The 21269-nt window shown below is 37.1% G+C and overlaps 1 protein-coding gene across 2 annotated transcripts in view; it reads right to left on the bottom strand.

Moving 5' to 3' along the window:
• Positions 1 to 4539: 4539 nt before the first annotated feature.
• The window catches only part of LOC121325913 (zinc finger CCHC domain-containing protein 14-like), a 48888-nt gene continuing 32158 nt past the window's right edge, over positions 4540 to 21269 (bottom strand). Inside the window, exons 3-12 of one of the 2 annotated variants that reach the window (XM_041268988.1) lie at positions 20185 to 20258; positions 15375 to 15487; positions 15079 to 15173; positions 14244 to 14292; positions 12199 to 12457; positions 11156 to 11244; positions 9609 to 9730; positions 8564 to 8707; positions 5987 to 7306; positions 4540 to 5774 (exon numbers count right to left, since the gene is read on the bottom strand). In XM_041268988.1, the coding sequence (XP_041124922.1) occupies positions 5719 to 5774; positions 5987 to 7306; positions 8564 to 8707; positions 9609 to 9730; positions 11156 to 11244; positions 12199 to 12457; positions 14244 to 14292; positions 15079 to 15173; positions 15375 to 15487; positions 20185 to 20258 (2321 nt within the window). In that variant the 3' untranslated portion in view covers positions 4540 to 5718. The remainder of the gene's footprint in view (positions 5775 to 5986; positions 7307 to 8563; positions 8708 to 9608; positions 9731 to 11155; positions 11245 to 12198; positions 12458 to 14243; positions 14293 to 15078; positions 15174 to 15374; positions 15488 to 20184; positions 20259 to 21269) is intronic. The other variant, XM_041268989.1, reaches the window with a different exon arrangement.

The following is a 21269-nucleotide window of genomic DNA, read 5'->3' as shown; positions in this document are numbered from 1 at the left end:
GTAGATTTAATTTTATACATTATGGACTTGTTTTGTGTTGTTCAGTGGCAAAAACACCTAATTAAATCCAATTTGATTCCATATTGTAACACAATAAAATGTGGAAAAGTCCAAGGGTGTGTGTGTGTGTGTGTGTGTGTATATATATATATATATATATATATATATATATATATATATATATATATATGTATTTTTTTACCTGTAAATGCCATTTTTAAAAACAATAATTGGCAAATAATGGGAAAACTATAACCACTATGCTAACAAAGTATAAAGATGATATTTAGATGATATAAAGGAACATATGTACACAAACACTGATTACTAACTGTACAAATATGTTTTTTTTAAACCCACAAAAAAGTTTCCACTGTAAAATGAGTCTTTCAACTGAAGACACAGAGAATTAAAGTTCAGGCTTGTCAGTTTCTTTTTCTAAAACATGGTAATTTTGTGAAGTAATGTTTTTTCTTTTTTTTCTTTTTAACCATTCAATGCTGCTTTTACTTACTGTACAGTAGAAATAATTTGTGAATTGGCCTAAAAACATTTGAACTCAAAACGCAAAGCTACTCGAAAACCTCTTCATGAACATAGGTGAGAATATTCCACATTTAAATAGAAACTCCTGAAAGGTGTAATCAAAGCTTTAAACAAATCATCTTACCTCTCAACATGTCCCTTTTGATCTTTTTGTTTTCCCTTTTCTCCTCTCAAATCCCTAAAGTGTGATTGAAGTACCTGACATCCACTCACTAGCCACTTCCGGTGTAAAAGGAAATAGAAGACCCTATAGCCAGTAACACAGGAACTTACAGTGTTGTGGCAAAAACAAAATGGTCTCACCCAAGTGAAAAATGAAAATAAAAAATATGGGACTTTTTATAATGTTATAATGCTTCTGAAGATTATGAGGTAAGAAAACATATTTAAAGATTATTACAGTACCCTTAAGAAACCCAGAGGGGATAATTACACAAACACACACACACACACACACACACACACACACACACACACACATATATAGAAAGTCTACACCCCCTTTTCAAAATGTTTACCTTTTGTTGCCTTATAGCCTGGAATTAAAATGCATTAAAAAAAATTTTTTTTTTCATTTATCTACACATCCTACCCCACAACTTCCAGTGAAAAAAATATTCTAGAAATTTGTAGAAAATTAATTAAAAATAAAAACTGAAATAGCTTGGTTGGACAAGTGTCCACCCCCCTTGTAATAGCAATCCTAATCCTAATTATTTTAGGTGTAACCAATCGCCTTCAAAATCACACACCAAGTTAAGTGGCCTCCACCTGTGTTAAACTGTAGTGTTTCACATGATTTCAGGATAAATTCAGCAGTTCCTGTAGGTTCCGTCTGCTGGGTACAGTATACATATTTACAAAAACCCTTTTTTTAAAAATGTTTTAATGTGCACCTGAAACACACATAAATTAAAGAATGTACTATGATTGTCAATAGTTTGTACAGTCAGCCAATACACACTCACAGATTTCTATATGAAACCACAGGCACCAATGGAGCACTCTGGAGAACCATAACACTGCATGAAGAGAAATCAAAATTAAAACAATTTTTTACTCCAAAACATGGAAGCTTCAACCATATTATTAACTTAATCTCTTATCAATTTGGGTTGGTGGTGCACAAATATTTGATTTACTTCAGGTATCTTAAACAGGAATTTGAACCAATAGTTGATTTTAAAAAAATAAATAAATAAATCCCCCCCAAAAAATAACTTGATTAAAAAGGAAAAGCCTCGTCTCCAGCTCTGGGGATGCAAATTCCCAGCTGGAGTTAAAATGGAGGCGAGTGTACGTACGTACATGGTCAATACAATTTTAAATATATAGCTTGAAATGGGCTTGACAATTTTGATAAAAGTTTAGCAGTAATGTAATGAGACCTAGTCTACAGGAAAATAGTCTGTCTGTCTGACAATCTATATCTACAGTATATAACCACTTACCAGCTAGGATGGAACTTGAAAAGGGCAGAATGGAGAGATACACAGGTGTCTGTCCACCCATCAAAGTCGAAGTAACATTTTTACAGCTGTATATATTGGAAGCAGGTCATGGTGACTTATTTCACCACGTTACTGATAGCTCTTTTTGCCTTAAAAGTCATACAGAGCCGCCAGAAAGACCTTTTGTTTAAAACAAATAATCTTTCACATTAGTTTGGTCTTGAAATCAGCTCAGTTCAAGTTGTGTAAGGCTAAAGTTGTCTTTAGTTCTATGTGATACACAATCAACAATCATATACATACTACAGAAAACAATAAGGTGGCTGCTTTTTAAATATGGAAAAAATATACTTGTAGTTTCAAACTATAATATTACAAGATTCCCTTTCACACATTTTGCATAGGCTCTTAACAATACATCCAGCAGATTAAAAAATCTGAATATATACTCCAAGGGCTATTTACAAATGAGCATTTTTATAAAAACAAGCAATCCTAACACCTATGGTAACCACAGAAAACATTTTGGCCTTGATCATTAGATCGAGAACATACTAAAATGACTAGAATATTTTTTGGCAGTTACAAGCTGTATCCTTGGAAGACTATTGTTATTATTATTATTATTATTATTATTATTATTATTATTATTATTATTATTATTATTATTAACACAATATTTGCAAATATAAAGTAAAATGTTACAACTGTGCATCCTGTAAACTGTTTTTCTATACTGTGCAACCTTTAAATAAGTGCTGTATGAGTTTTGACCAGTTTAAAACAAATGCCTGCAGACAACTTTTTAAATCCCTTTAGTTTCCTGTGTAGATTTAAAAGAAATGCCATTTCCTATGACAACCCAGTAAATTGTGTTAAACTGCATGCATGTATGTATGTATGTATGTATGTATGTATAAACTGAGGTAACTACTTTTCAAATATGAAAGTAAAAACCATGTAGGTCTGATTGAGTTCAATCAAAAGTGAAACAAAAATGTAAACAGATTACTTGTAGGTCAATATACACTGACGTATGTAAGCTATTTATTTAACAGCTTTATTTTTTCAGCCGTCTATTTATATATAGATACTGTATGAAAACATAACACATTAACCAACGGGTTTAACTTGCCATAGAAAAAAAGTGCACTTGAAAAAGACAGTATAACTTTCCATGGCTAGTATCAATTTTAATTCTGCAATCTTTTGGTAAAACTGTTTCTTTTTTATTTTAGAGACATACCCTAGTACTAAGTAATTTGGAAATTGAAATACTCCTGGATAAATTGAATGATTGAATGTAATTCAATGGTGCAACATAAAATATTCGATCGCAGCAGCAAAACCTTTTGGTTTTTACGGCATGATTGTATAGGAATCTCCACATTCTGTAATCAGAACTGTCACATTACTGATAAAAGGCAGTATTAAAGTTTTGTATCTCCCTATATAATTAACTCATTTAGCTTTATAAAGTCGAATTAAACCTGCTGAATATTGTTATAACATTTTGAATATATTACGCTAACATTTACACATTGTTTTGTGACATATAAAACTTTAGATTGTTTTATGACATTTTGAAATCTAACAAAATACTGCATGATTATTATGGCTTTTGGTAGGCTTTTGCGATATAATTCTGTAGTTTTTAGGTTACACAATGTTAAATAAAGTAGAATCTAAAAAAAATGTTTCATATATCTACATCTAAATCCGGCATAGCTGTGTAGATTATCAATAAACACAAAATAGACTTAGAAAATACTTTTTTTCTATGTCCCAGTATCAAAAGTCTACAGTCTTTAATTATCAGATGGTGAACATGTTGAGGTTTCCCACAATCAGAAAAGAATGAAGGCAGTAACGTCGGGGGTGCGCCCCCAGCTTGATAGAGACGAGCTTCCTACACAAATCCGACGTAGAATTGAAAAGTATTTCAAAGCTGTATGATAGGACTTGGTCTGTATTGTTTAGATGTTATACTAGCTCTTTCAACTTGCCATGTTCATTGAAATTCAAAGATTCTGCTGTTTGGTTTAATCTTAAATATTAAAATATACATCTCAAGGATCTTATCCTTGGGGAAAAAAACCCTGGTGTGACAAAAAAAACAAAAAAACAAATCAAAACACTGTAACCAGCGTATTGGCACAAGTTTAACCCTGAAATCCCTGCTATTTACACTACCTGTTGTACAGTATTGTTTTAACTGCAGTATCCTGTTCGGTTTGCAGCAACTGGTTTATTTTCAAATAGTAAATAGTGTCCAAGATACCCAAAATAAAATGATTTTAATCTTTTTAAAATGGTGCTGGTTTTTCATGATAAAGCTTTCATGCAGTAGACTGGACAAATGTCTTTGTTAATGTTTTTGTGGCATTTTAAGAGACACAGGCAAAGACGCGTATATCGGACTAAGGGGGGTTATTTTCAAAATCTGAAATTTTTATCCTTTTCAAAATATAAATCTGCTTTCTTACCGAAAGTACTTCTTTAACATGTTAAGTTTATTGTATAAGCAATTATGCCCAGAATGTGATTTGTCCGTTTACGTTTATTAACGAAGATTTACCCAGTTTTATAAATAACCCCCAAAGTTTTTAGCTTGGCCTACTGAACCAGGTGGAGTTTACGCTGAGCAGACGTTGAACCGAAAGACAAACAATGTCTTCTGTATTGATATCTGCTGCACACAAGAGCTGAAGCTTGTATCTTCAAAGTAAAACTAGCTGGACTGTAGCTCAGACTATCAGCATGATTGATTTGTAACAATCCACATTCTGAGTATTCCCGTCCTCACTCTGCAGTGTCTTCTGCCATCACTACAACACTCAACTCCACAATCCTGGTAGTTCCTGAGTAGATGCTGGTTAGAAGACACAATCAGAAGCATTGGCTTTCCAGTAGGGGTGGGTGGTGAGAGAAATCCATATCTTGCAAAGCAGTCCTCAACTTGTCATTTCTTCCCAGCTATCCTGGATTTTCAGGTTTATTCTACCAACGACCCAGCTGTCTGCCTTTCGGGAAGAGTTTGTGGGTTTTTTTTTTTGGTTTTTTTTTTTAATGGTTGCGAGTTCAAATAGAGAACCATTTAATCCAGGCAATCTGCACCTGGCATCACTATGATCACACTTTTTTTTTTTTTTTTTTTTTTCTAATATGTCCATGAATACGTCATTTGTCTTTATATAAAACTGCATACATTTTTTATGTATTTGATTTAACCTAAAGATTTGTCCATTTTTTTCCCATTCAAATGGCTTCCTGGGAAGTGCAAAGTTGAAGGCTTAGTCGGTGGTCATTTTTGGTCCAAGATTAACAGCCTGGTAGGCATACGTTACATTATTTTCTGTCCATACATGTTTCATGTTGTGTTGCTAGAAAGTGTGTTTTTGTAAAAGTTATTGTCCAGTTAGTTTTCCAACGTAGTGCTGGGTCAACCCACAAGCCACCGGATTAGCTGACTTTTATTTTGTTCTGAAGTTATACATTTTCAGTCCTGCAGTTTGTAGTATTATGAAAGGAAACCCCATTGATTCCATGATTTCTTGACAAATCCTCCCTTATCTTCAAACAAGGTAGAACTAGTGCATATCAAGAGTTGTTTATTCCCACAATAAGAGCACCTTTGGAGAATGACATGGTAAGACACTTTAGCATCAGCAGCAGTTTGTCTGCATGCTCCATTGTGTTTTTAATCTTTCACTTGGTAATACTAATCTGCAGAGTCCACATTTTCAGGAGCAGGTGCATACTTCAACCTAAAGGTACCTGAAACAAAAACAGAACAGCGGCCTGATCAATTGTTCAACAGTTTGTACCAATACATTCTGACCTGCCTATATCATTTCATTATTTACCTATTCTGTAAAGTGTACTTTTGCAATTTTATTGCTTAAGGATCACTTACTGCAATATTTCACAATTTATCAGTCAGCAAAATAATAAGATAACACTATGTTCCAGGTCTGCTTTGTTTTTACCTTGCTGATTCAAATCCATCGAAGGCTGCTTGCAGTCCTGAGCTCGGTGTCCGCTGACGCCGCAGTTGTAACACGAAACATTCCCATTCTTCTTTTGTCCCGCCCCACTGGTGCCACCAGTCATCCCTTGGGCCTGGTACACCCCTGCTGCCCCTGCGATGAAATTCTGCATTGGAGGCATGACAAAGCCAGACTGGCTGCTCAGCATGGAATTTGGAGTCAAGCTGCTGTTGTACATGGGCGGGGGGACCATGGGGTAGGAGAAGCCGGTAGTGGTGCTGTACTGTGGAGGGCTGATGTAGCCATTATTGCACAGCGGGCTGAAGTGCAAAAACGGTAAGGTAATCATGGAGGGCCCTGAAAACGGGTGTTGGAAGCAGCTAGCATAATTGGCTGGCATGGCACTGTATGAGCCACAGTTCCCATTGCAGCCACACGAGCTGCACACGCATCCTTGCTGCTGCTGCGAGTTCTGGTTTGAAATCCCTGAGCCTGTGCTGCTGTTCTCTGCAATGGAGGAGAGGGTGGGACTGGAGCCAGGTGCATGGCTGTTGGAAGGGCTGGCGCCACTGTTGACACAGTAAGTGCCAGGAACAGCGGCCATGGGCACACTGGTCACTGCAGAAAAGGCAGCTTTGGTGTTTGCTGAGTAAGGTAGTGTCCGTGGGTTAATGACAGCTGGAGGGACACTCTTGATGGGCATGCCGCTCGTGTAGACCGTGGGTCCTGTCAGGCTGGCATTTGCAGGGAGTGAAGGAGAAACCTGAAGTTTAAGAGGTGGGTGGGACACATGATAGACTGTGTTGGATGTGGCGGTGGTACCTGTACTGGTCTCAATGATCAATCCCGGCTGCTTTGCCGGTCTGGGATCCACGTCCATCCCGATTTTGGTCCGTCTCCCGAAGTTCACAAGACCTGCCGGCACTGCGCTGTTTTCCATGGGGGACATCTCGAAGTTGACACTAGGGAACCTCTTCTCAATTTTAATGCTGCTGCCAGGCCCAGAGGAGACCTGCAAGGTTTTCATTCTCTCCTCCAGATAGAGAGGGGAGAGGACAGGGGACAGGGGCAGCCGGGAGCCACCCCTCTCTGCTTTGCGGATAGCGCTGAGCATGCGGCTTGGGGGGGTGCTAGAGGAGAGGGTTGGCAGGACTGGCACTGGGACTGGCACAGAGTGGTGGTGGGGGGGGGAGTTTGTACTAGTGTCATTCTGGACTGGCAGGACCTGAGCGGTGGGTCTTGCGGCGCAGGCTGCTATGAAGTGATTTGGCAGCACAGCTGGCTTTTCGTTGTCAGGACACTCCAACCCCGGCTCTCTACCTATAGGGAGGGTGGGGATTCAATGTCAGTAATTTGATTAAGTTATATAATACAAAGTGCTTTACTTTTCCACTGCACCTTTGCTCCAGGTCTCCACACTGTGATTTAGAATTCGATTTTTAACCTTTAAACTAACTCAATTCAAAGTACAGAAATCATAAATAAGCAATAGGTAAACACGAGGCTATCCACCACCACATTGTTCAACAGGGTTAAAATATTACTGTTTTAGACATAATATAATGTGCATTGATCAGTTTCCATCTGTACTGTTCAATTGGTACATGCATTTGTAAACATCACATGCCACAGATCCATTGGTTAATGAAGGGTATCGTACAGGATCGGATATGAGGGGTTTGACTGTCTTATCAAAATGTATGCAGTATGGAAACCCATAAAAGGACATATATCTGATCGGGATCTATAAAAGGTTTATTTTGACATCATATTCTTTACAAATCTTTTTAGCACCCATCTCAAAACTGCTTGGTTTAACCTGCATATAAAACTTTTCATCAATCTTCTTCATATATCAACAGCTTAATGCCAAACAAAACAAAAAAAGGTTCTGGGCTGTTTTGCAATCCACCCGAAGAAACCTTGAGTAAAACCAATACTGTATCTTTGCTGTCTACTGCTACAGAATCTCAACTTTTTAAGCAGCAACCAAGTGGTTTAATTTGAAAACAAAACTGCAACAGACTGCAGAAGGAAGTAATGGAGTATATTAAACTGCACTGCAGTTTTGGTTCACTTATTGACAATCATAAGATTGCTTGCTTTATTTGAATTACAACTTTCTGACCTCTTCCACCCTCATACTAAAGGTTTTAAAATAGCAATGCTTGTTTTAATACATTCCTTCAGCACCCACCACCCCCACCCTTAAAAAAATAAATAAATAAAAAAATACAGCCGCAAAAATTCCTATGAACTCCCTTGGAACAGCTGCTATTCTTGTGGTGTTCAACTTGGAATTTATTATGACTCTGTATCATCTGTTTACCCATAAAACCATCAGAAAATAACAAGAAAAGACAAGGAGATCTAAATGCAACAAATAAAACAACTGAAGAAAGGTACGTTGTCTGATATTTAGTTCCACAACCATTTATTAGACCCCAAGGTATTTGTGATTGCCATTATTCTTTAGCATTACTGACAGAAAGGTAACACTTGATAGCTCCTGGGCCTCATGTTGTCCACCACTATTTTAATGCAAACCCTTTAGTATCTAGGGTCAAGGTTTCTTACATCTGCTCCTGTCCTCCGGGATCTGAAAGGTCTCATCTCGGGTCTGGATCCCTATGGGGCTGGAGGGAGAGTTTGAGTACCCTGAGGAGGAGCTGCTGTCCCTGGGGAAGGGGTGAGGACCCGGCTCCACCTCCACTCGCAGCTCTGAGCACAGCATACAAACACATATTCAGATTGCTCGACACTGACCACAGTAAGGTACAGCGGAAACTATCACAGGAAAGGGTTTGTGTGTTGGGGGGCAATTTGCCCTGGATATTAAATATGATAAAGTAATCATTAAATAGAAAAAAGAAGTAAGCACTTAAAAATCAGTTTTGGAATAAATCATTTATTAAAATAGATATTTTTGCCCTGGTATTTTTAGAGCTCAGTTTGAAAAATAAAGTGTTTGTGTGTTTGTTTTTTTGTTGTTGTTTTTTTTCTTTATTTTACTGAATGTTTTGGGGAGTAGATTATCGCTACAAGTCTCTATATCATATGGGATAGATAAGATAGGTATATACATAATGTACAAATGCTTTTTGATATCATGTTGTATGAAACCAATGTTCAAATAATGCTATAAATTCATGCATTTGTTAGAAAACATTTAATGTGGAAACTGATTCAAATTATATATTTGCATTTTTTTTTACATATATTATATACTGTAAAATATATAAAATTACAACTTGCTATTTCTTCTTGGACCCTAATCCCATCCGGTACCATCTGTCAAAATTCAAACCAATTATTTAGCTCAAACCAGACCATGTGACTTACGGAACTGGACGTGGGCAGGTACCAGACAGTATCGTTTTGAAAGAAATCTGTATATCCGATTTAAAGTAAATAAATAAATAAATAAATAAAAAGGTTTCCTTCAAAACGAAACTAGAGATACAGTTGCTTTTGCTAAGAATGAAGAAAACAAATTTTAAAACCTTGGTTATCACACTAGCAGGATGAATCCACAGAAATGCATCATCTTGTTTAAGGTTGAGGGATAGAAGAATTGAGGAACTAGCCAGGGCACATGCAGTGGAAATACATCAATGGTTACCTGTACCAGTGCTGGTTTGAATTGGCTGAACCGGGCCTACATGACTGGTGGGTGGTACCCTTGCCACACTGCTGCTTGGCACTTGAAAAGGGGTCAACAAGCAGTACTTCTCAGCTTTCTCTCTACAGACAATCAAATACATAATGAAAATGTTTATGACAAGTCTTTTATTGAACTATTGCTGGAAACTATTTGTTTACTCTATCGGTGCCTTTGACTGGAGAAGATCTTTCCATTTTACTGTTTCTCCCAACGACTGGTGCTTATATTGTTAAAATATAGATCATAGATAGAAATAAGACTCCCATTGCATAGCCGTTTGATCCATTCCATGCTTTACAGTGGGGATAATTATACAAACCAGAGTGTAACCTATATACTGTGTCTAACTGCAGTAGTCTCAAAAGTAAAATCTGGAATGGATCAAACTCCTATGCTATGGGAGTCTTACTCCCTCTCGTGTAGGTATTAACAGTGTGTTACACGACAGTAAAATGCCTGAAGAACATTTTCAAAAGAAATATGTAAAATTGACATCTTTACAGTGGCACACCATAAAGGTTAAAAACACCATTTTCAAAGCTATGCAGGAAGACTATCTATAAAATATACAATTTGCCAGTTTGCCATTAAGACCACTGCCTGAAGATATCAGGGTGCAACCTGGAGATTTCCCCTTTATTAAGACCAGCCCTCAGTGAGTGGTGTTAATGTTGAGCTGCATATCCACATACAGTTTTCTTGTTTCTGTCATATCTAGTTAAACCAGTAGAGTGTACATCATTTCCTGCCACAAGAGGGCTTTCAAACACAGAGTACCACCCACTAGCACCTATCTACCTACCTATAAGTCTTTCAGGGTTCATTTTATTCTACTAGTTAAAGAAAATATCTTATACACCAGTGAGACTGCTGGATGGGAATTTCCCTACTAGGCATATGCCAAAATACAGTGAAATACACCTCAAAGGGAAACTGTAATTCATGAAGCCACAGGAAGCTATCTGTTTTTATATACAGCACGTCCTGGTAAAAGTAATTTGAAACCGTCTGGTACTTGTTTTTATGGAAAGTTATTAATTAGAAAAAATGTAACGTTGAAAATAAAATAGAACAGTGCTGTTCAATCTATTTGCCTTGCGATAAACACGTTTTAAATTAATTTTCTTACTGTCATTAGTCCAAATGTAAAAAATAAATACTGTATCTCTATACCTTTAAGACTAGACCTAAACAAATGGTAACAATTAAATTCCACTGAAGCTTAGCATTTTATACAACTGTTGTTTTTTTTTTTAATTGATTTTTAAAAAATGTTTTATTGTGGGATCTCACTATTGTAATTCTTAGTAAATCACTAAGGTTTTGAGCATGGTTCTGATGAAACTAATGAAAGTGCCCATTAGTTTGACAGAATGACAGTTTCATGATAGTCATGAGTATGTGTTTTGTGTTACAACCCAGGAATACAATAATAATTCACTGGACATACAGTACTTCATCAAGACCTGACAACAGAGTGGATTAAAAATCTTATTAACTCTTACTTTTGAAGTTCCAGCTGGGTTTTTAATTTTTTTTTTGCTCCTTGGGTGAGATCATATTTATTTAGGTCTTCTTCTGTGAGTGCCAAAAACTGTTTTGAGAAAACAAGCAATTCATTAATTTAGACTAGCTGACAAAATGGTCTAACATATATCTCATTCTTCTACAATAGGCAACCCCCCCCCAAAAAAACCCCCCAAAAAAACAAAAAAACAGATCCTCTTCTAAATGACAAGCATTGAAGTGTAAAGATTTAGCAGGACCCAATAGCTTTAACAATACATGGAAAACGTTGGCAGATTTATCAAACTTAGCACATATGTTTTATTAAAGCCAATCAGAAAAACATTTACAGTCTCTGGTGAAGGCTGCTGTGCCAGAATGCTACTTTGACGTTAATATATCGGAAACATTTCAGTTTAGCAAGCTGTTTGATCAATTATGTTATTACACTTATACATTATGATTACACTATTACATATACACTTTGCCCACATTTTCTGCAATACCATTTTATAATAATTGCATATATTATTACAAGATTCACGTATAAAACCACTTACAACCCTAAAGTGTCACCACTATATCTGTGATTGATACACTTTAGTTTAGTGCTTTAATATATACTCGATAGCATTACAACTTGTCTGTTATTCACAGTCATTTCTATTCACTGTACTTGCATGAATTAAAACATTACCCAGTTTAATATCCTGGTGGAATCTCGTTGGTGAAAAAGCACAATTAAGGGTGTTTAACTTAACGAAGTACTCACATTTTACATTAGTGTTTAAAAAAAACAAAAAAACACTGTACTCTTTAAACTGCATTTCCTTAATCTGTAGCTTTCTGCTGTGATTCAAGAACACCATTTTAATGAAAGCTGTATGTTGTGTTTACCAAATGTTGGACGCAGACCAATAGTGTAATGGTTTTGTACTTGAAAAACGTTTGATCTTGACCAAGAACGATAAACACTAATACTTTGCACATTTTTGTCCAAGCTGTGCATGCAGGGGAGAGTGTAACTCCCCCTCTGCCCTACCTTTTCCATGGTGAGCTGTTTGAACACGGGGTAGTACTTGTGCAAGCGCAGTTTGCGAAGCCAGTCGAGAATCCCATTCTGTTCCTGGCTTGGCTGCAAGACTGGGGAAGTCGTGCTTGATGTAATCATCAAGGCGGATACATTCTCAGCGGTCAGGGAGGGAGGAAAAGGTGCGGTGAAGGAGTAAGAAGAAGACTGCAGTGTGCTGCTGCTGCTGCTGCAATGTGTGGACTGTATGCTGGCTACACCACAAACTGGCCTGAAAAACAAACGCTGTCAGTGTAAAACAGATGAATACCAGGTATTTGTATAACCAACAGTTAGTAATACCCCCCCCCCCCCCCCCCCACACACACACACATATATACACACACACACACACACACACACATACACACACACACACATCCACATGTTTGTTAATCCTTGTAAATTTGCTCTTTCCATGAAATAGACTGACGAGGTGAATCCAGGTCAAAGCTATGATCCTTTATTGATGTAACCTGTTAAATCCACTTCAATCAGTGTAGATGAAGGGGAGACAGGTTAAAAGAAGGATTTTTAAACCTTGACACATTTGAGACATGGATTGTGTATGTGTGCCATTCGGAGGGTAAATGGGCAAGACAAAAGATTTAAGTGCCTTTGAACGGGGTATGATAGTAGGTGCCAGGTGCGCCAGTTTGAGTGTGTCAAGAACTACAATGCTGCTGGGTTTTTCACGACAGTTTCCCGTGTATATCAAGGATGGTCCACCACCCAAAGGACATCCAGTCAACGGCAGGCCAGTGGTCGAAAACGGCTCATTGATGAAAGAGGCCAAAGGAGGCTGACATGAATTATGCACAGCAACAGACGGCTACAGTTAGGCAACTGACAGTCCAGTACAGCATTGGTGCTGAAAGACCCATAAAAGAATGCACAACTCCTCGTACCTTGGTATGGCAGCCAACAACCTAACAGTTCCACTTCTTTCAGCAAAAACCAAGAAACTGCGGTTGCAGTGGGCTAAGGAACAAAAACACTGGACACTGGAGGATTGGAAAAACATTGCCTGGTCTGATGAATCCCGGTTCCTGCTGTTTCACACTGATGGGAGGACTTGGGTATGGAGAAAACCACATGAGTACATGCATCCATCATGCCGCGTGTCAACACTGCAGGCTGGTGGTGGTGGTGTGATGGTGTGGGGTGTGTTTTCATGGCACACATTGGGCCCTTTAATAAAAGTGGTGAATGCCACAGGATATCTGAACATCATTGCCAATCAGGTGCATCCCTTCATGGCAGCAGTGTATCCATCTGCTAAAGGATTTTTTTCAGCAGGATAATGCCCCATGACACAAGGCTAGGATTGTCCAGGAATGGTTCCACGAACATGACAGTGAATTCAGCTTATTGCAGTGGCCTGCCCAGTCACCAGATCTCAATCCAATGGAACATCTGTGGGAGGAGATGGAACGAGCTATTCTGAGTAGAGATCCACTACCAGCCAGCTTGACACAACTGTGGGAAGCACTGGAGTCAACATGGGTCAGCATCCCTGTGGAACGCTTTCGACACCTTGTAGAGTACATGCCCCAATGAATTGAGGCTGTTCTGAGGGAAAAGGGGGCTGCAACTCAATATTAGGAGGGTGTTCTTAATTTTCTGTACACTCAGTGTGTATATATATATATATATATATATATATATATATATATATATATATATATATATATATATATATATATAAATAACACACACACACACACACACACACACACACACACACACACACACAGACACACACACACACACACACACAGTATACTTATATGCTTCTTCACCCATTTCCATTTTGATGTCATCAATGTTTTGTCAGTGTAGAATTGTGTTTCCTTCTGCCTCTATATTTTAAACCTGACTGTTTTTCTTTGCAATGTACAACTCCTCAATAGGATCATAATGAGATTCCACAGACTAGAAAGACATTTCAGTTTAACTAAGGGAATGAATGTTTAAGCAATAAACTACACATAAACTGACATAAAACATGTCCTTACCTTACTGCACTACTGGGGGTGACTTTGTGTTGAGAGGTACAGACAGGATCTGAAGGACAAAGTATTGCCATTAACCCACTGCACTCAGATATTTCGTGTTCATGTACACTTCAGGAATTTTGAAAGCTAAAGATGAACTAATTAAAAACTAGCTTGCCTTCGAGCTAGTTTATAATGAGTTCATCATAGCTTTCAAATAAATATAAATAGGGTTTTAATCATTTCAAATTGGAAGCACAATAATAGCTTAAACTAACATCCAAAATTACCGAATATTAAATCTAGAATGTGATTATTTTTAAAGACAGTAATCTTGCCTGAATATTTTTAAATATGCTGTAACTTGAGATTTCATAAAGAACCTTTGAATTTTATCATTTGTCTAAGAGCTTCTTCTAGTCTAACTAAACTAATGCTGGGGAAACATATCCTTCCCATAAGGCTGTAATAGTAAACATCACATCAGTGATTAATTCATAGAAATAACTAAATGTTATCATATTAAAACTTTAAATAAGGCTGAATACTAAACATCCACACCGTCACACACTTGCACGTGAACTCTCTCACAATAAACCTGCCACTACATTTCAACAGTAATCAAATACTCTTTTACTTAGCTCTGGCATGATACTGTCTAGATGATACAGCCTGAAATAGAAACATACCAGACATACGCAATTATCAAACACCAAACATCAAGCCTCAAATCTTTCTGGGCTGTTCTAAAATTAATCACGACAGAACAGGGCATCAGTTTAATACAGTTTTCAAGAGGCATGAACACTCATGACTGCATCAATCAAATCACTTTCTTCTATTTTTAACAACTTACGCAAGTTTTGAACACTTTGAGTGACTGAAAAAGGGCTGAAGAATTGCTTGTCTTGGTCGTTTTTCAACACATGGGAAGGAAGAGAGGCCAGGTATCTGCAATGAATTAGAAATGAGATGATTAAGGTGCTGGGTGGCGCAGTGGGCTAATTCACTAACCTCTGTGCCTTTTATGAAATGGAAACAAGTTAGTTACATCCCTCACCAGCGCTGCAAATACAAAACTAGGGCTATCGGCATCATGAAAAAAACAAAAAAAACAAAAACAAACAAACAGTCTCCTGGTTCCCCCGTTACCTAGGGTCCGGCTCCAGGCCTGTGTGGTTCCTCTCCTCCTGGTAAGCAGAGTCGAGATCATCTGTGAGTTGAATGAACTTCCCTACAGCTTCATCTGGGAACAGCTGGGAAACCTGAAACAGAACAGAAGGCAGAGCAGAATATTAAGAATAGCAACATCAACTAATCAATGAAATGCTTACTGGTGTTGAATATGTTAACCCCTTTCTGTGGAATGGCAAAGCACAATAGGTATGCCTACCCATGCATAGGATACCGCCAGTACTGCATTAACTAAGTCTCCATTCCCAACATTTTAGGAGATATGGACAGCATTCCTCAGGGGAATTGCCACTAGGGTTGCAGAGGAAAATGTTGCACTCTAGTGCTTCTGCAGAAAATGACTTTTTTCCAAAAAAGCAAATTCCAAAAATCGGGTTGGTCCCAATTTCCCCCTTAACATGAAATGAAATGAGCCAGCTGCTGTATGCGTGCTGCTAAAAACAGCACTTAAGAGAATATTTTCTAAACATATATATATATATATATATATAATTTTTTCCCCTGTCTCACTTTTAAAATGAAGTATATGGTCTCCAGGAGCGCCAGCAGAACTGTTATATTTATACTGGATATTTTTTTTTAGTAAATATGTTTAAGCAAAATGACTTCAGGTTAATAAGCAGGACTGTTAAACAACTTAAGCTCTCGCATGTCTTTTACCTTTGAGACAAATCCTGTAAGTTCTTTATGAACTTTGGTTAGTATTGTTACAGTGGAACCTGTAACAATACTAAATACAGGAAGCTATCAAGTACCAGACCGAGTAATAGTGAAACATGTACTTGAAAACTTAAATGTACTGATACCAATATTGACATAAGTATATAAACTAGCCCTTTATTTTTCCCCATGAAGTAAATATAACAATTGTACTGAATTCTATTTTAATAACTTTTTCTTTATTAAAGATTTAACATTAACAGCACATTCCCACATGTCATTAAAAAGAAAAACTACCGTCACAGGAAAGTAAATGCTCTTTCATGAAGCAATTATTTTTGCAGGACCAATACATATTTATGCTACAAGGTGCTTAAAATGCAAGTTAGAACTGCAGTTCCCACAGTTATGTTTAATTTTACACTCAATTATAATTCCCTGGTGTCTGTGCTACACTCTCCCATAGTGTATCCTTCTCTGCACTTTATCCAAAAACTGATATCAACAATTTATTTATATTCTGCAAATATACTTTGCGCCTACATTGCTCTGTGACCCAGATACTGTAGCTCTGCTAATGCTAACTTGCAGTAGATACTAATTAATTATTATCTTTCAGGAAAATAATAAAGGTGTTTCAACATGAACAGGAAGGAACAATATAGGATATGGTCCCTTTAAATAAAGCCTCTACTGCATAATATTGGATACTTCGCTCGGATCTGGAATAATAACATATTTGCACAATGAATCACCGCCCTGTTCAGAAATCCTAATAGAACTATTAGGGTACTATACCATCAGTCCAAAATGCCACAAAACCTACACCCTCTCCAGTTACAACACGGTCCTTCCAGCAACTGTGTTTGCACAGAATTTTATTTCCAAACATTACATAACAGAGGAATTTTCTCTTCCCGTTGCCTTGTCGCTAATGTTTCAAAACAGTCAAAACAAAACGGCACTTTAAAAGATTTGACAAATAATGCCGATACACTTTATAGATAATTAAAAAGAATGGAAAAAAGTCAAAGCATCCTGCTTTTTTAGGGAATGGAAATAATGGAATATCAAAGCCCAGCAGCGACACCAAGCTTATAAACAGGATATTGGAAAAGAAAAAAAAAACTAAGCACACCAGAAGGGGCAATAGGAGGGAATCCACTTGATGCTACAACACCAGAATGACCAACTGATTAACCCTTCTGGGAAGACATTTACGACAACACAATTGTCACTTCTCAATAGAGGATTATCTTTTGTTCCTACCTCACCTGCTAAAGATTTTGATGTACTTTTCCATGAAAATAAGACTTAAATAATTTTTTAATAACCGTGATGGTAATCGTTCTGACTCCACTGTATTTAGACCTAAAAGTACCTAAACACCACCTAAGAACAGGAACATTCTGTTGAAACTTTTTGTCGTATTGTAGAACATGATGTCAGAGAACAGTGTGATAAAAACAAAAAATTAAGAAAATGGAATCTAAAGATGAACAGAAGGCACTTGGTGACTTGAAATTGGATATATCTATTGTTACAAAGTCAGCTGACAAGGGAGGGGGCATTGTCGTTTTGGATACTGACAAATATATATTTTTAATTCAACAGACAGTTATACGATTTTCTATCAGAAATTCCCTTGAGAGCCTGCCTCCAAGTTTCATGCGATTCTAAAAAATACTTTGGATGAAGCAATGCGCAATGTATTTATTGATGACAGAATGAGGGCTTTTTTTGTTTGTTTCTTATCCGAGGGTCCCTTTGTTTTACACCTTACCGAAAGTACATAAAAATCCTGACAACCCTCCCGGTAGACCCATTGTCTCTGGAATAGGGAGTACCACTGAGAAATTGTCACTGTATATCGATCACCATTTAAAACCATTAGTGTCTATGCTACCTTCTTTTTTGAAGGATACTGGTGATGTTCTCAGTTTAATCAATGATTTGTATACTGTACCTGAACACAGTTTACTGGTGTCATTTGATGTTGAATCTTTGTCTACAGTAATTCCTCACCAACAGGGGATTGAACATTGTGTACATTTTTTAGCTACAATAGCTACATTGAGTCCTCCTTCCCATTTTTTAGCTTCCCTTATGGAATTGGTTTTGACAAAAAATGATTGTTTGTTTAATGGACACCCTTATTTACAGGTAAGCGGTACAGCTATGGCCACCCATATGGCTCCAAATTTTGGTTTATATTGAGAAATTATTTGTACTCGAGTCTTTTAACAAATTTCTAAAATATATTCCAATCTGGAGAAGATACATTGATGATATTTTTGTACTGTGACTTGGTGATTCAACTACTCTTTCAGACTAATTAACTAACTTTAAAAAATGAACTTTAAATCATAAATGAACTTATGATTTAAAGAAAAGGGATAGAATGATAAGTGGTCAAATCAAGCTGAGTCTAAACGAGTTTCGAGAACTGAACTTTTGCATTGCTCTAAAAAGCTCAAACTCAGTTAAAACAATTTTTTGTTCTGCACCACATATACTCCACAGAGTCCAGAGCTTTTGCATGTTCTTAGGAGTCATTGGCATATTTTATCTACGGATGCTTTGCTTGGTATCACTTTTAAGGAATTGCCAACTATGGTGTGTAAGAGCCAGGCATTTAAAAGATCTTTTGATATGAGCTGATGTGTCACGTAATGGGTCTAGTGTCTCCACCCTGTCATTGCCCCCTGGCAATTATAAAAGTGGCAACTGTACTTAGTGCTGTTACACAAAAAGAATGAGACTTTTATCATCCCAGAATGGGCAGAGCAATTTCTATCCGGGGTATTACTAATTGCAATTCCTGGAACGTTATCTGTGGTATCCAAGGTCCCTGTGGTCATTTTTATGTAGGTGAAACCTCAAGATTCAAATTCTAATTTGTGAACATAGGATTGCAATAAGACGCAAAGATCAAGCTAATCCTGTCTGATCATTTCATCCAGCGGGACATAATATTACTGACTTTTTTATTTTGGCATTGAACGAGCTGGTGTGAATAAAAGAGTTATTAACAAGAGATGTTAACAATTTCCGTAAATCTAGAGAAAGACATGGGATTCACTTTTTGGACACCTTAACAGCATAGGGCCTTAATCTGGAAAAGGATTATAATGTGTTTATTTAATTAATCTTTCTTCTTGTCGTAATAGGTCACATTCTAATGTACTATTGCCTATTTGTATAGCCTAAATGTAAACTGGGCACTTTGTACTAATTGAGATTATTTCTAACTTTGTCCCTGAGTTAAGTCTACTGTACAGGCGACTGAACTTTACCAATTATCTCAGCATGCTGATTGTTAATTTAATTGTGTATTTGACACCGGTGTGATCTGTGTGCGTTGTCCTTTTTTTTTGTGTATTTAACTTCATTGTGACCAAAGTCTTTGGTCTCTAATGAAGGTTGCATGTCCCACTGAAACATCAATCATTTACATGCTTTAATTAGGTTTCCATGCCACAAATCTGTTTGAAGAGGTGAAAGAACACAAAGAAAAGTTAAAAAAAGCCACTGGAATTGCTGCAACACAGATTAGCCTCTTTTCATTCACCAAAACTAAACACTACATTTTACCAAACTACTGGACCCTGGAGAAAAAGCCAATAGCTGCCTGCACCCATTGTGTGCCTGACCACTAGCTCACAGAGGTGAACTGATTTTCCATCCTTACTAACAGGAGTGCAAACGGCAATGCAACAACACTCCCTGCGGTCCCCAGCCAAGACCAGCAGAGGACCTTCTACAACGTGAGCCACTAAAGAACACAAAATCTATATCCGCTGACTTTTCTGTAAAACATATTCATTCGTATTCATTAAAATTCTGCAAAGATGTTACTAGATTTCCTTTAGCTTCCAATTTTAATGTAAAATAGGTTGCTGTGTTTTACAGGCTTTGTAATGTTGTTCTTTGAGTTGAATGATAAAGCTATTTTTTTTAAGTCCACTATATCCAGTCACTAAAGAAAAAGGATTGAAAATGTGAATGGATTAGAATGTGTGGTACGTAATGATAAGGAATCTATAGAATAAAGAAATAAGGCAGCCAATTAGTTAAACTAGTATATACGTTTGTGAAAATCTCTTACCTCAAAGGAACAGTCTGTTGCTTTTTCACTCTTTTTGTTCGGTAATCCTTTTAGTTCTATTTTCTCAATGCTTGCTGAAAAAAAAAAACAATATATTTGATAATTTTCTAAATAACGTATTTTATGTTTAATTAATACTTAAGCGGAAACACACCCTCATTCATTATAAATCAATTCTCTAGGTATGTTTATATCGTTAACTTATGTACAGTATATATAGTTTATGGTTTGTCCTTTTGTATGTCAAACAACTGTCTGCACTTTGAAAGGATTGTATAAAACACAGCTAAACACAATTCTTTACAAAAGGCAAGACCAAGAAACAATAAGAACAATAAGGCCACATGACCCTCAAACACACTGACCCTGCCTGACCCCAATAAGGAGCAAACTAAAGAGAAGCAGAAAGAGATTAGCACTTCATTAAGAACACAGGCGCTGTGTTGGCAAAAGAGCTATCAATCAACAATGGCGTGACATGAGATAAAATCTATTCAAATGAAATAATTATCCTCTGTCCCTTTGTCGAAGACAAACCATCTCCAGTATTGTATTGCACTTTGAATTATATATTTAAAAAGGTACAGGGGTTGCGTTACAATTATTGTTTATTTTTCCTTTTTAAATTTAGTGTGGCCATTTGTTTCTCGACAGCAGATGTAAGCAAGATAGCACCCCCTGGTGTTTAGGTGCTGCTGCAGGGCGGTGAAGAGAAATAATCCTTGGCTATTTTGCCTCCCTAATCCACATGTGCACCAGAGCCAACGCAATGGCCAATGAAGACTGTCACCTTGGCACAGCCAGGGAGCGAACCTGCTCTCACCAGATGGCATAACTCAGCCTGCACACCACATGGTCACGCCTTTACCAGGTACGCCACCAGGGGAACCTGGTAATGAGTCATGCTTGTTGCTACTTTAGTGTATTCATTTCAATAATAAATTGTTTTTATATAAAAAAAAAAATCATTACATATTAGGTTTGGATAACAGGGGTTACAAATATTACATGTAAACTTATGAAAACTAAATTAAGATCCAAAATGGAAAATTGTCTATATGGTAACAGTATCCTGGGAGACAGTT

This window comes from Polyodon spathula, chromosome 13 (assembly GCF_017654505.1).
Source record: "Polyodon spathula isolate WHYD16114869_AA chromosome 13, ASM1765450v1, whole genome shotgun sequence".
Taxonomy (NCBI): Eukaryota; Metazoa; Chordata; class Actinopteri; order Acipenseriformes; family Polyodontidae; genus Polyodon; species Polyodon spathula.
The sequence above is the reverse complement of the archived record's forward strand: the minus strand, read 5'-3'. Positions and strand labels throughout refer to the sequence as shown.